General features: G+C 41.5%; 1 protein-coding gene across 1 annotated transcript; it reads right to left on the reverse strand.

The window, feature by feature from the left end:
* Positions 1-2,734: 2,734 nt before the first annotated feature.
* Positions 2,735-8,490, reverse strand: LOC118388820 (acidic mammalian chitinase-like). Its single transcript, XM_052527103.1, has 11 exons — positions 8,379-8,490; positions 7,720-7,756; positions 7,314-7,575; positions 7,051-7,107; positions 6,157-6,322; positions 5,675-5,799; positions 5,421-5,544; positions 4,882-5,064; positions 4,608-4,724; positions 4,295-4,427; positions 2,735-4,072 (listed from the first exon to the last, which is right to left on the reverse strand). The coding sequence occupies exons 2-11, from the start codon at positions 7,742-7,744 to the stop codon at positions 3,828-3,830; spliced, it is 1,437 nt and encodes a 478-aa protein (XP_052383063.1). The 5' UTR covers positions 7,745-7,756; positions 8,379-8,490; the 3' UTR covers positions 2,735-3,827.
* Between the last annotated feature and the right edge of the window lie 5,043 nt (positions 8,491-13,533).

Here is a 13,533-nt window from a genome sequence, read left to right on the forward strand (position 1 = left end):
ATCTCTTAGAGACTTACCCAGAAAGACTCACAGCTGTAAATGCTGCCAAAAGTGCACCTGAGAACTTATGTAACTGAAAAAAAATCTAAAAACATGTTTTCACTTTGTCATTATGGGGTATTGTGTGTAGTAGATTGGTGAGAAAAAAATGATACATTTAATCCATTTTGAATTCAGACTGTAACAAATACATTTAGAATAAGTCAAAGGGTATGAATACTTTCTGAAGGCACTGTATACAGTGCATTTGGAAAGTATTCAGACCCCTTCACTTTTTCTAGATTTTGTTACATTATGGCCTTATTATGAAATTAATTAAATCATTTGTTTTACTAATCAATCTACACACAATACACCATAATGACAAAGCAAAAACAGGTTTTGGGAACTTTTAACTTATTTATTGAAAATGAATTACTGAAATATTACATTTACATAAGTATTCAAACCCTTTACTCCGTACTTTGTTAAAGCACCTTTGCAGCGATTACAGCATTGAGTCTTCTTGGGTAGGACGCTAAAAGCTTGGCACACCTGTATTTGGGGAGTTTCTCCCATTCTTCTCTGCAGATCCTCTCAAGCTCTGTCAGGTTGGTTGGGGAGCGTCGCTGCACAGCTATTTTCAGGTCTCCCCAGAGATGTTTGATCGGGTTCAAATCCAGGCTCTGGCTGGGCCACTCAAGGACAATCATTGACTTGTCCCCAAGCCACTCCTGCATTGTATTGGCTGTGTGCTTAGTGTCATTGTCCTGTTGGAAGGTGAACATTTGCGCCAGTCTGAGGTCCTGAGCACTCTGGAGCAGGTTTTCATCAAGGATCTCTCTGTACTATGCTTCATTCATCTTTCCCTCAATCCCGACTAGTCTCACTGTCCTTACCATTGACAGCATGATGCTGATCCTCCACAGCATGATGCTGACACCACCATGCTTCACCGTAGGGACGGTGCCAGGTTTCCTCCAGACATGATACTTGGCATTCAGGCCAAAGAGTTCAATCTTGGTTTCATCAAACCAGAGAATCTTATTCCTCATGGTCTGAGAGTCATTTGGGTGCCTTTAGGCAAATTCTAAGTGGACTGTCATGGGCCTTTTACTTTTATCTGGCCAGTCTACTACAAAGGTCTGATTGATGGATTACTGCAGAGATGGTTGTCCTTCTGGAAGGTTCTCCCATCTCCACAGAGGAACTCTGAACTCCAATCAAGTCTTGGTTGTTCCAAACGTATTCCATTTAAGAATGATGGAGGACACTGTGTTTTTGGGGACCTTCAATGCTGCAGAAATATTTTGGGACCCTTCCTCAGATCTGTGCCTCAACACAATCTTATCTCTGAGTTCTACGGACAATTCCTTTGACCTCATGGCTTGGTGTTTACTCTGACATGCACTGTCAAGTGTGAGAACTTATATAGACAGGTTTGACTTTTGCAAGTCATGTCCAATCAATTGAATTTACCACAGGCGGACTCCATTCAAGTTGTAGAAACGGGATGCACCTGAGCTCAATTTCGAGTTTCATAGCTAAGGGTCTGATTACTTATGTAAATAAGATATTTCATGTTTTTTATGTAATAAATGTGCAACAAAAAAAACAACAGTTTTCGCTTTGTCCTAATGGGGTTTTGTGAGTAGATTGATGAGGAAAGTGTTTTATTTAATCCATTTTAGAATAAGGCTGTGGCGCAAAAAAAAACGTGTGAATGCATCTGAATACTTTCCGAATGCACTGTATATAAATATAAAAATAAATTATTTTAAAACATTCCCAGATTTTTCCCAAATTACCGTTCTGCAATTTCCTTAGGTAACTGATCGTTCATGCCTATTTAAGTGCCGGCGAGTGATTTGCCCAGGATTCTGACCGTTGTTTTGTCTTTAAAGGATACAAATTAGGAAATGATTGGGTGTTCGAAACGATGTTCGCATTCAAGTTTGATTGTGATGTCAGTCAGTTGTCTATACTGTTGTTATAGTGATATGGGACGACTCTTGAGGAGCAGGTGTTAGTGGATTTGTCTTCTCTCACTGGCTGAATGGTTCTCACTTCCTGCTTGGGTGGCAGGATCCTTGTAATCCCTGTCACTTCCTCAGGACTATGCTGTCAGCCCGACTGCTGCTCACATAGCTAAGGGCTGTTGTATACTGGCCTGTACATAGAAACATAACCTAAAATGTCACGATGTGTGTCAGTGCAAAAATGTTGGTGAACTAAGGAATATTACACTGCAATTGATTTCTAAATATATTTTTAGTTTTGTGTTCAAATGCTGTGTGTATGTGCATTTGATTGACATTGCAATGGTTTTTAAAAAATTATCTCTGGGATGTTTTTCATTAATGTTTGTATATGAGGAATTTCAACGCTTCTATTCTACTGTATGTAATTCACATTGCAAGGTGACCGGCTGTAACACTTTTTGTCCACTATGTAACCCAACCCTTTTTATAGATGGCCGATTTGGCAGCGTCTCTAAAATAGCTATTATCGTTTGAACACTATATTGTATCACCAGTGTATTTTCAAATGCCATTTGATGAGGAGTCAATAATTAGAAGGGAAAATAAACAGATATTCAAGTAGAATAAAGACTATAGAGATACAGTATATGGCTCTGGGTTTGTAGAAGTATCGCAACACAAATGCGTTTGTCATGCAAAACCAAGAAGGTAATACATGTTTTAGTGTAAGAATTAAAAGTATTAAACATGTCGAACAAAGGGAAAATACAAGATAAGGCAGAATCTTTTATTTTTTTGAACTCATTCAAAACAAAAAAGTTTTCACTTCTACAAAACTAAGCGCGAGACTCAACTAATTGCATCTCAATTACTTTCTACATTCAGCATTCTTCCCTTCCCACACAACATGTTTTAGCACCACAGTAATACTTAAAGATGCACTATGCAAAAATCGCTCCTCCATTTCCTGATTGCTAAAATTCGAATAGTTCGCCTAATTTCAGTTTATGTGACAAAACAAGCAAGTATAGTGTAGAGAATCATTGTACCATCTAAACCACTGAAATATATTTTCAGCTGTATACACAAAAGCGAAAGTAAAAGACGCAAAAACTAAACTTGAGCATCAGAAGTATAGAAATATCACACATAGAACAGATCTACCACTTCTTAGACTTGCTTTCGATGAACATGACAGATCTATAACTCACAGTTTTATGTGAATTTGTTGGGTCACCCAAAAAGTTTAATATAGCATCTTTAAATCCCTGATGCAGTCTTTTTAATTACATTTTCAAATCCTCACTGTATGTATAATAAATCACTGTGTTTTTCATGAATATAACTAATAAAATAACTAAATATATTGTTTCCCTGTGACTCTTTTTCCGTTTGAAATACTCAGTCTGGTCATGTGGGCGTGTTGATACAAATTTAAATATATTTACATACACAGCCCTGATTGGCGGATAGGAGCATCAAGACCATACAGTTAGAAACTAAAATACTAATTTAGTAGAATCTCTGTGGTCTAGAATCTAGAGCCTACCCAATTTACCCCAAGGAGGAGGATACATATGCAAATAAAAGATGACTGGTCATTGGTCAGAATAATCAGATCAGATTGTGATGTCAAGTTGTGGACCAAAAACTCCATCCCATCTGAACAGGCTGAAATTCCAAGTGTACGCTAAAGGGCATTATCATAACATTTTACCATTTCCTAGTGTTATTTTGACCTCATATTGTGGAAATATTTATTTTCAAAAAGTAAATTAAAGGGGCAGTGCAGTCAAATTTAAAGTTGGTAAATACAACGTTGGCATTAGCGATGCTAATTCACACCCTTACTTCCTCACAACGCGCTTAAGGCCACACGCAGATCTTGGAGCTGGGGTCGAAGACCGAGCCTTTGCTGCAGGTTTTGAGGTGGGTGAGGCCATGGGCGCACATGTAGAAGGTGGTGATGTCGTCTGGGTTGGCGTAGATACCATCAGGCTTTCCGTTGCAGAAACCTGTCCCAGGGGCGTGGGTGGTGACGGTGGTGGTGGGGCGGGTGGTGGTGACTGAGCCAGGTTTGGGGGTGGTGGTAGGGGGCAGAGGGGGTAGTACTGGATGGAAGGAAATATGAAAGGAGAGAGGGTTTCCCCATGAAAGACAGAGCTGAGGTGATGAAACAGTGATGTCATTTCGGGACATTATTTCATCTGACTGGATTTATCATAGTGGCCCATCACACAGTGGGATAATCTGGTCTAGTAGTTGATTCATTTCAGATTACACTTTAGTTTTTGAATATCAGGTTTGCTCCTTCACTAAAACTTCAGACTTACCGATGTCAAGAAGTTTGCGCAGATGTCCCAACAGAGGGTGGTTGCCCTCAGCGCAGAACTGGTTGGCGAAGTCATCAAGATCCAGGGCCCACACAAAGGCACCGCCAAACTTGTTGTCCTTCATGTAGCGGACCTGTGCAGCGGATCGAATGAGGAGACCGAGGTAGATAGACATAGATAGAGAGGGTGAATATATTTCGAGGATATGTCACAGAAGTATCATACCAGACTTTTTGTTGACCACTTTAATGACTATGGGCAAAAATGTCTTATCTAAATTACAATATTATGTAAACTGATTAGGGGAAATGACCTTGGTCTCAAAGCTCTGCCTGGAGTCAAATCCAACCCACTCATTGCCCTTGTAGGCATAGGGAACCATCTGGTCTGCAATCATCTCAACTGTTGCGTCCTTTATGAAGGTGCAGATCTGAACAAAACACGCAAAAAGGGAGTTTGTTTTGTGAAAAACTCATGCAAAGGTCTCCGTTGTACAGCATTCTTGGAATAACAATGAAAAATGGATTTCTAACTTTGCTTAACATTTTGGTGTTGAATGTTTTGGCCCCCAGCAGCCAGGCTCTCACCTCATAGTAGGCCCAGAAGCCAGCTTCGCGGGTGTAGGGCCCGGCGGAGGCAGGGCCACTGACTGGTGCTCCAACGCTGGTGTCAGATGATGTCAGGCGGAAGGTACGACCATAGGTGGCGAAGCCCATGTTCAGCTTCTCCACTGGGGTGCCATTGTCTCTCCAGTACTTCATGGCGTAGTCCTGAGAGAGAAAGAGGGGGTTAAGAGGGTTGGAGGGATGGATGGAGATAGAAGTGAGAAATGTAGCAAGTACTTCAGCAGTGCTAGAGTATTTATTGTTGTGGAATAGCACACCACAGTAAAGTGGCACTATACTTTCTCTATCATGGTGAAAATATGTAGCAAATATCATGATTATACCACACCATTATAAGTAAATAACATCAGTAAAGCTGTATGATGTTTAAAACCTATTTTCCTTTATAAAGATGGAATGACAAGGGTTTTAAACGCACTATTTGCATACTATGAGTTTACAACAGTATCATTATACACACTGATAAAGATTCTGTCAGTCTGTGTGTTATTTTTCCTTACAGCGTTGAAGTAGATAAGCTCTCCCTCGTCATGAGCACCGCGATACAGGGGGCTGTTGTGTCCAGTGAATCTCTCCCAAGTTCCGTGGAAGTCGTAGGTCATCACGTTGATGAAGTCCAGAGACCTGGAGACGCACGCACAGACTATAACCACTGAGAAGAAATGGCACCTGGAAACTGTTTCTAAAGCGCCGTAGCTATTTAAACTGATTGACCTCAGGAAACATTGTTATTCAAAATGGCCGGCAGACTCACTTGGCAATCTCGGCAATTTCATATCCAGCATCGATGGTTCCCTTTCCAGCGGACACGGCAGCGGTCAGCATGAGCTGGGCATTACCGGTGGACTTGGCCTCAGCTGCGTAGGCTGCCACTAGCTCCTGTAAAATACACACACACACACACACACACACACACACACACACACACACACACACACACACACACACACACACACACACACACACACACACACACACACACACACACACACACACACACACACACACACACAACATCATGTGTCAGAGAGGGTTGGGGATGCACAGTGAAGATGTATTATGGGGAACATATGAATATATGAATAGTATGCCCCCAGTATGCTAGTGAATAAGGAGAGTTTATCTTATTTTTGTAAAGCTCTTTGAACACTTGGAAAAGCACCATATACATCCAAACCATTATCTATCTACATTACTATCATTGAGTAATAACTGTAGTGGAGGAGCCACACCCACCTGGCAGAGCAGAGTGAACCTCTTCTTGTCTTCCGGGGGGCTCCCTCGGGCCCCGGGGTACTCCCAGTCCAGATCCAGACCGTCAAAACCATGGGTTCTCATGAAGCTGATGGACGACTGGATGAATGCCTGACGGTTGGCAGCATTACTCACCATGATGGAGAACCTGAGGAGAGGAAGACGGTTTTATCATGAGGCTGTAGTACAATACACCATATGGTTTCTAAATACTACCTTACTACTTCCACAGATATACTACTTGCTAGTCTCTCATGGACAAACTAGGTAAACATAAATCAAGCATATGACCAAATTATGCAAGATTTTAGCTCTGGGTTAACTGAGAGTTTTCTATATACATGATGGAACACCTGAGAGACGATCAAGGTTCTATCATGACGCCATAACATAAGACACCATATAGTTGCTAAAGTGTACTAAACGTAAATTAGTACAGATACCAGTAGTCATATAGTACTGATAGTCATGAACAAAGTTATATTGACAACACAAACGTGTTGTCCTCTGTCAAAAGCACTTTGAACAGCATCTTCACTGAAAAACATGATAGTTGTGTCAACTATCATCAGGCCCTACACCCAAACAAGAATCCACCTCCCTGGGCTCGCCTCCCTAGTAATCCTTCTCACCCCTCCTTAAAGATTTAGATGCACTATTGTAAAGTGGCTGTTCCAACATGATAGTTGTGTTATTTCACGTGCCGTGCCCTAGTAGCTATAGTTAACACAGTTCCAGAGAACCTAAATGTAGCTGCAGAGATTATCTCACAAACACGACGATACAGTAGGTACTGTTGCAGATACTCTAAATCTAAGTAATCCAAATGTATGGTGCTTTTCATAGCCCTGTAGCATGACTAAGGGAGGTGCTCACTGGGAAGAACCAAAGTTCCATCCTCCGACGGCCAGCAGAGTCTTAAGATGAGGGTTCCTGCAGAGAGATGGCAAAGAGAGAAGGGGTTGAGATTATTCAGCAATTTTGTATATGAGTAGATTGATAACTCTGCAAGTTGCTGCTTAAACAAGCTCCAGTTCAGAGGAGGGATTAATAAAACCAAAGAAATATCCCTGGACACTTGGGAAACTAAATTCCTCCTTCAACACCAACACTAATAAGTTGTGAAGCGAGCTATTTACTTGGTCTTCAAGGCGTTGAAGGACTTGTAGAGGATGTCATCATTCCACTCGTAGGTGACCAGCTCATTGCGGTGGTTGAGGATGGAGAAAGCATAGATCAGGTGAGTGCACAGGTGGGCGTCCACATTCTCGGGCTTGTACTTCCCTTTGTCTGGTCTGTACTGAGACCAGTTGGTGAAGTAGCACACCATTTTGGGAGAAGCAGCAGCTGTGGTGGAAACTGAGGTGGAAGCGCCAAACTGGCACAGCACCAGGCACAAGCCTAGAGCGAGTGAGAAAGAGTTTTGAAAGGTTAAGCAAATGTCTATGTAAATAGCCCCATTAAAACATTTGTCAAAGCGTATCATTTTATTGCACGATAGAAGGCAGTGATAGTGCCTGATGTAAATGATGGAGTCATAGTCACCTGCTAAGATTGTCAGCTTAGACATATTGACTATTTGCTATGAGACAAAGAGAGAGAGAGAGAGAGAGAGTAAGAGAGAGAGTGAGAGACAGACAGAGAGATATTTACAACAATGATACTTGGACCTGTAATCAGGATGTTTACACTGGGTTATGCCAGCATGGAACTGATGCAAGGTTTTGAACATTACCTGCTCACAACAGACAGAACAACAATAAACTACCACCACTCACATTTCCCCATTAAATTAACATTACCCACTGCACTGCACAGGGTACTGTCCTAAACAAGTGCCACAGTATTTAAATATTGAAATATAAATAAATATAAATAAATATATTTGTGCATTCACTGACTCTCATTACTACATTGATGTAGTTAAATTATTTACTAAACTAATTTAGCAATGTACTTAGATTCACACTAAATTCTTTCCAATAGCTATATTGCATCAGTTGTTGTCAGAGTCCAATACAAATAATAGCCAGAGACTAAAGGTATACAGACCAAGACATTGAAAGCAACAGTTGCTAGCTACTGAAACAAAATCGTTACTAACATCGAAGGCCCATTTATCCAATTACAGAATCAATCAAGTTGGTCCTAATATGACCAAGGAAACTGTCAGCTGTCACAAGTGAGTTTCCTTCTAAGCTTACCGTGGGAACTTCACCGTTGAAACCGTCATTGATGAGAAGTTAAGTCTGGCTTTTTATATAGTTTATCCAGTGGTGGGTGGGCCCCAGGGTGGGTGGGCCCCCATGGAACCAAATGGGAGGGGGGGGTTAAACAAATGTGCAATACAATCAGATAAGTACAGAAGAGTCTGGACTGGGGTGGTGATTAATTTATGACAGGCCAGGTAATATACAGTAATCAGCTCAGAAACACTAAGCAAGACGGATAAGATACGAACCACATAAGTAGACACATGACCTGAGCATAAACAGATGAACAACAGTGCACGTTAGATTGGTAATGTTGATTCTCTGTTCATTTCCCATTTTAGTAGAGATTTTGAGGTCAAAGTAATTAATACGAAGCATATACACCGTGAGAATGTTCATTCTGTATTTGGAAAACAATGTTATGTACAGTATTATAAAAACTGTAGCTGGGATTATACAGTGAGTGTACAAAACATTAGGAACACCTTAGAAAAATGTTAATCATAATTGGCACAACTATCCATTTGTTGGAATTGTGATAACACATTAATTAGTCATTATGTTGGCAAGTTTGATAATAATGACCATTATTTGTTCAGATTACGCTATCTGTGTCCCGAGCTGTCAAAAACATCCCAAAAGTTAAATAGTTGACACTTCTCAAATGTATATTGGCATGTCTAAATGTCTTTGATCCAGCAGGTTCATAGCTGTACTGAATTATGTACACTGCTCAAAAAAATAAAGGGAACACTAAAATAACACATCCTATATCTGAATGAATGAAATATTCTTATTAAATACTTTTTTCTTTACATAGTTGAATGTGCTGACAAAAAAAATCACACACAAATTAACAATGGAAACCATGGAGGTCTGGATTTGGAGTCACACTCAAAATTAAAGTGGAGAACCACACTACAGGCTGATCCAACTTTGATGTAATGTCCTTAAAACAAGTCAAAATGAGGCTCAGTAGTGTGTGGGGCCTCCACGTGCCTGTATGACCTCCCTACAATGCCTGGGCATGCTCCTGATGAAGTGGCGGATGGTCTCCTGAGAGATCTCCTCCCAGACATGGACTAAAGCATCCGCCAACTCCTGGACAGTCTGTGATGCAACGTGGCGTTGGTGGATGGAGCGAGACATGATGTCCCAGATGCTCAATTGGATTCAGGTCTGGGGAACAGGCGGGCCAGTCCATAGCATCAATGCCTTCCTCTTGCAGGAACTGCTGACACACTCCAGCCACATTGTCTTGCATTAGGAGGAACCCAGGGCCAACCGCACCAGCATATGGTCTCACAAGATGTCCGAGGATCTCATCTCGGTACCTGATGGCACTCAGGCTACCTCTGGCGAGCACATGGAGGGCTGTGCAGCCCCCCAAAGAAATGCCACCCCACACCATGAATGACCCACCGCCAAACCGGTCATGCTGGAGGATGTTGCAGGCAGCAGAACGTTCTCCACGGCGTCTCCAGACTGTCACGTCTGTCACATGTGCTCAGTGTGAACCTGCTTTCATTGGTGGATGGAGCGAGACATGATGTCCCAGATGTGCTCAATTGGATTCAGGTCTGGGGAACGGACAGTCCAGTCCATAGCATCAATGCCTTCCTCTTGCAGGAACTGCTGACACACTCCAGCCACATGAGGTCTCGCATTGTCTTGCATTAGGAGGAACCCAGAGCCAACCGCACCAGCATATGGTCTCACAAGATGTCTGAGGATCTCATCTCGGTACCTGATGGCAGTCAGGCTACCTCTGGCGAGCACATGGAGGGCTGTGCGGCCCCCCAAAGAAATGCCACCCCACCCAACACCATGACTGACCCACCGCCAAACCGGTCATGCTGGAGGATGTTGCAGGCAGCAGAACGTTCTCCACGGTGTCTCCAGACTGCCACGTCTGTCACATGTGCTCAGTGTGAACCTGCTTTCATTTGTGAAGAGCACAGGGCGCCAGTGGCGAATTTGCCAATATTGGTGTTCTCTGGCAAATGAAAAACGTCCTGCACGGTGTTGGGCTGTAAGCACAACCCCCACCTGTGGACGTCGGGCCCTCATACCACCCTCATGGAGTCTGTTTCTGACCTTTTGAGCAGACACATGCACATTTGTGGCCTGCTGGAGGTCATTTTGCAGGGCTCTGGCAGTGCTCCTCCTTGCACAAAGGCAGAGGTAGCGGTCCTGCTGCTGGGTTGTTGCCCTCCTACGGCCTCCTCCACGTCTCCTGATGTACTGGCATGTCTCCTGGTAGCGCCTCCATGCTCTGGACACTACGCTGACAGACACAGCAAACCTTCTTGCCACAGCTCGCATTGATGTGCCATCCTGGATGAGCTGCACTACCTGAGCCATTTGTGTCGGTTGTAGACTCCGTCTCATGCTACCACTAGAGTGAAAGCACCGGCAGCATTCAAAAGTGACCAAAACATCAGCCAGGAAGCATAGGAACTGAGAAGTGGTCTGTGGTCCCCACCTGCAGAACCACTCCTTTATTGGGGGTGTCTTGCTAATTGCCTATAATTTCCACCTGTTGTCTATTCCATTTGCACAACAGCATGTGAAATTTATTGTCAATCAGTGTTGCTTCCTAAGTGGACAGTTTGATTTCACAGAAGTGTGATTGACTTGGAGTTACATTGTGTTGTTTAAGTGTTCCCTTTATTTTTTTGAGCAGTGTATTTAGAAAGCGTACTTTTTCAACTTTGATCTCTTATGATAACGATATGAATTTCTGGCAGTGGTTTGTTAGGTACATTTGGTCAAGTCACTGCCAACTGTTTTTGGCAGATGCCTTGGAGCAAAGTTGACTTGGATATTTATTGTCAGCAGAATTGTCGTTTTTTTGGCGCTCTGCCACGCATGTGCGCTCACGTACGTAATAAAATCAACGTAAGAAATATAAAGTTGTCAGCAATATTTTATTTAATCTTTCATTAGATCACCACCTTAGTGGGCTTATTTCTTTGTCACATAAATGACAACATTTGCAAATCCCTTCCTACTGCTGAGACTACTGATTAGAGTAATAGAAAACAGAGGTGCAACAACCTTTAGTAGCTGTCTGTCAATAAATATGAAAGCCTTATGTAAACTGTCATTGTGGAATATGGCACAGATTGCAGTGTTGCATTTCTTTGATCTTTTTTATTACATTGACTTGTATTGTTCAGAGACAGGAATGACAGTTCATATTAATCATGTAAATATATATACTTTGCAATATCTACATAACAAAACAGTTACTTTGGTGTCTATTTGAAATTTCATAACCTGAGCATAAACAGATGAACAACAGTGCACGTTAGATTGGTAGTTTTCTGTTCATTTCCCATTTTAGTAGAGATTTTGAGGTCAAAGTAATTCATATGAAGCATATACACCGTGAGAATGTTCATTCTGTATTTGCAAAACAATGTTATGTACAGTATTATAAAAACTGTAGCTGGGATTATACAGTGAGTGTACAAAACATTAGGAGCACCTTCCTAATATTGAGTTGCACTCCCTATTGCCCTCAGAACAGTCTCAATTCGTCGGTACATGGACTCTACAACATGTTTTGGAAGTGCTCCACAGGAATGCTTGCCCATGTTGACTGCAATGCTTCCCACAGTTGTCAAATTGTCTGGATGTCCTTTGGGTGTTGGACCATTCTTGATACACATGGGAAACTGTTGAGTGCGAAAACCCCAGCAGCATTGCAGTTCTTGACACACTCAAATCAGTGCACCTGGCAACAACTACCCTTCCCTGTTCAAAGGCACTTAAATATTTTGTCTTGCCATTCACCCTCTGAATGGCACACATACACAATCCATGTCTCAATTGTCTCAAGGCTTAAACATCCTTCTTTAACCTGTCTCCTTCCCTTCATCTACGCTGATTAAAGTAGATTTAACAGTTAATATTACCAAGGAAGCATATCTTTTACCAGGATTCCTCCGGTCACTATATTTCATGGAAAGAGCAGGTGATCGTAATGTTTTGTACACTCGGTGTGTATTGCAGGCATTTAGAAAAATGTAAATCATAATTGGCACAACTATGCATTTGTTGGAATTGTGATAACACATGAATTAGTCATTATGTTGGCAAGTTTGATAATAATGACCATTATTTGTTCAGATTATGCTATCTGTGTCCCGAGCTGTCAAAAACATCTAAACAATTCAATAGTTGACACTTCACAACTTTATTATGGCATGTCTGATTGTATTTGATCCTGCAGGTTCATAGCTGTACTGAAATACTGTTTATAATTAAAAAGTGTACTTTTTCAACTTTGATCTCTTATGATAACGATATGAATTTCTGGCAGTGGTTTGTTAGGTACATTTGGTCATGTCACTGCCAACTGTTTTTGGCAGATGCCTTGGAGCAAAGTTTACTTGGATATTTAATGTCAGCAGAATTGTAGTTTTTTGGCGCTCTGCCACGCATGTGCACTCAAGTGCGTAATAAAATCAACGTAAATATATAAAGTAGTCAGCAATATTTCATTTCATCTTTCATTAGATCCCCACCTAAGTGGGATTATTTCTTTGTCATATACAGTTGAAGTCAGAAGTTTATACATACACTTAGGTTGGAGTCATTAAAACTTGTTTTTCAACGACTCCACACATTTCTTGTTAACAAACTATAGATTTGGCAAGTTTGTTAGGACATCTACTTTGTGCATGACACAAGTAATATTTCCAACAATTCTTTACATACAGATTATTTCATTTATAATTCACTGTATCACAATTACAGTGGGTCAGAAGTTGACAAACACTAAGTTGACTGTACCTATAAACAGCTTGGAAAATTCCAGAAAATGAAGTCATGGCTTCTGATAGGCTACTTGAAACCATTTGATTCAATTGTAGGTGTACCTGTGGATATATTTCAAGGCCTACCTTCCAACTCAGTGCATCTTTGCATGACATCATGGGGAAATGAAAATAAATCAGCCAAGACATCAGAGAGAAAATGTAGACATCCACAATTCTGGTTCATCCTTGGGAACAATTTCCAAATGCCTGAAGGTACCATGTTCATCTGTACAAACAGTAGTACGCATGTATAAACACCATGGGACGACACAGCTGTCATACCGCTCATGAAGGAGACGCGATCTGTCTCCTAGAGA

This window comes from Oncorhynchus keta, chromosome 10 (genome assembly GCF_023373465.1).
Source record: "Oncorhynchus keta strain PuntledgeMale-10-30-2019 chromosome 10, Oket_V2, whole genome shotgun sequence".
NCBI lineage: Eukaryota > Metazoa > Chordata > Actinopteri > Salmoniformes > Salmonidae > Oncorhynchus > Oncorhynchus keta.

Coding starts and splice junctions, on each gene's coding strand:
- LOC118388820 (XM_052527103.1), bottom strand. CDS start 7,744: ATGTCTAAGCTGACAATCTTAGCAG. Junction 5,065..5,420: donor AGCTTATCTACTTCAACGCT/GTAAGGAAAAAT, acceptor TTTCTCTCTCAG/GACTACGCCATGAAGTACTG. Junction 4,428..4,607: donor GGCAGAGCTTTGAGACCAAG/GTCATTTCCCCT, acceptor TCCGCTGCACAG/GTCCGCTACATGAAGGACAA.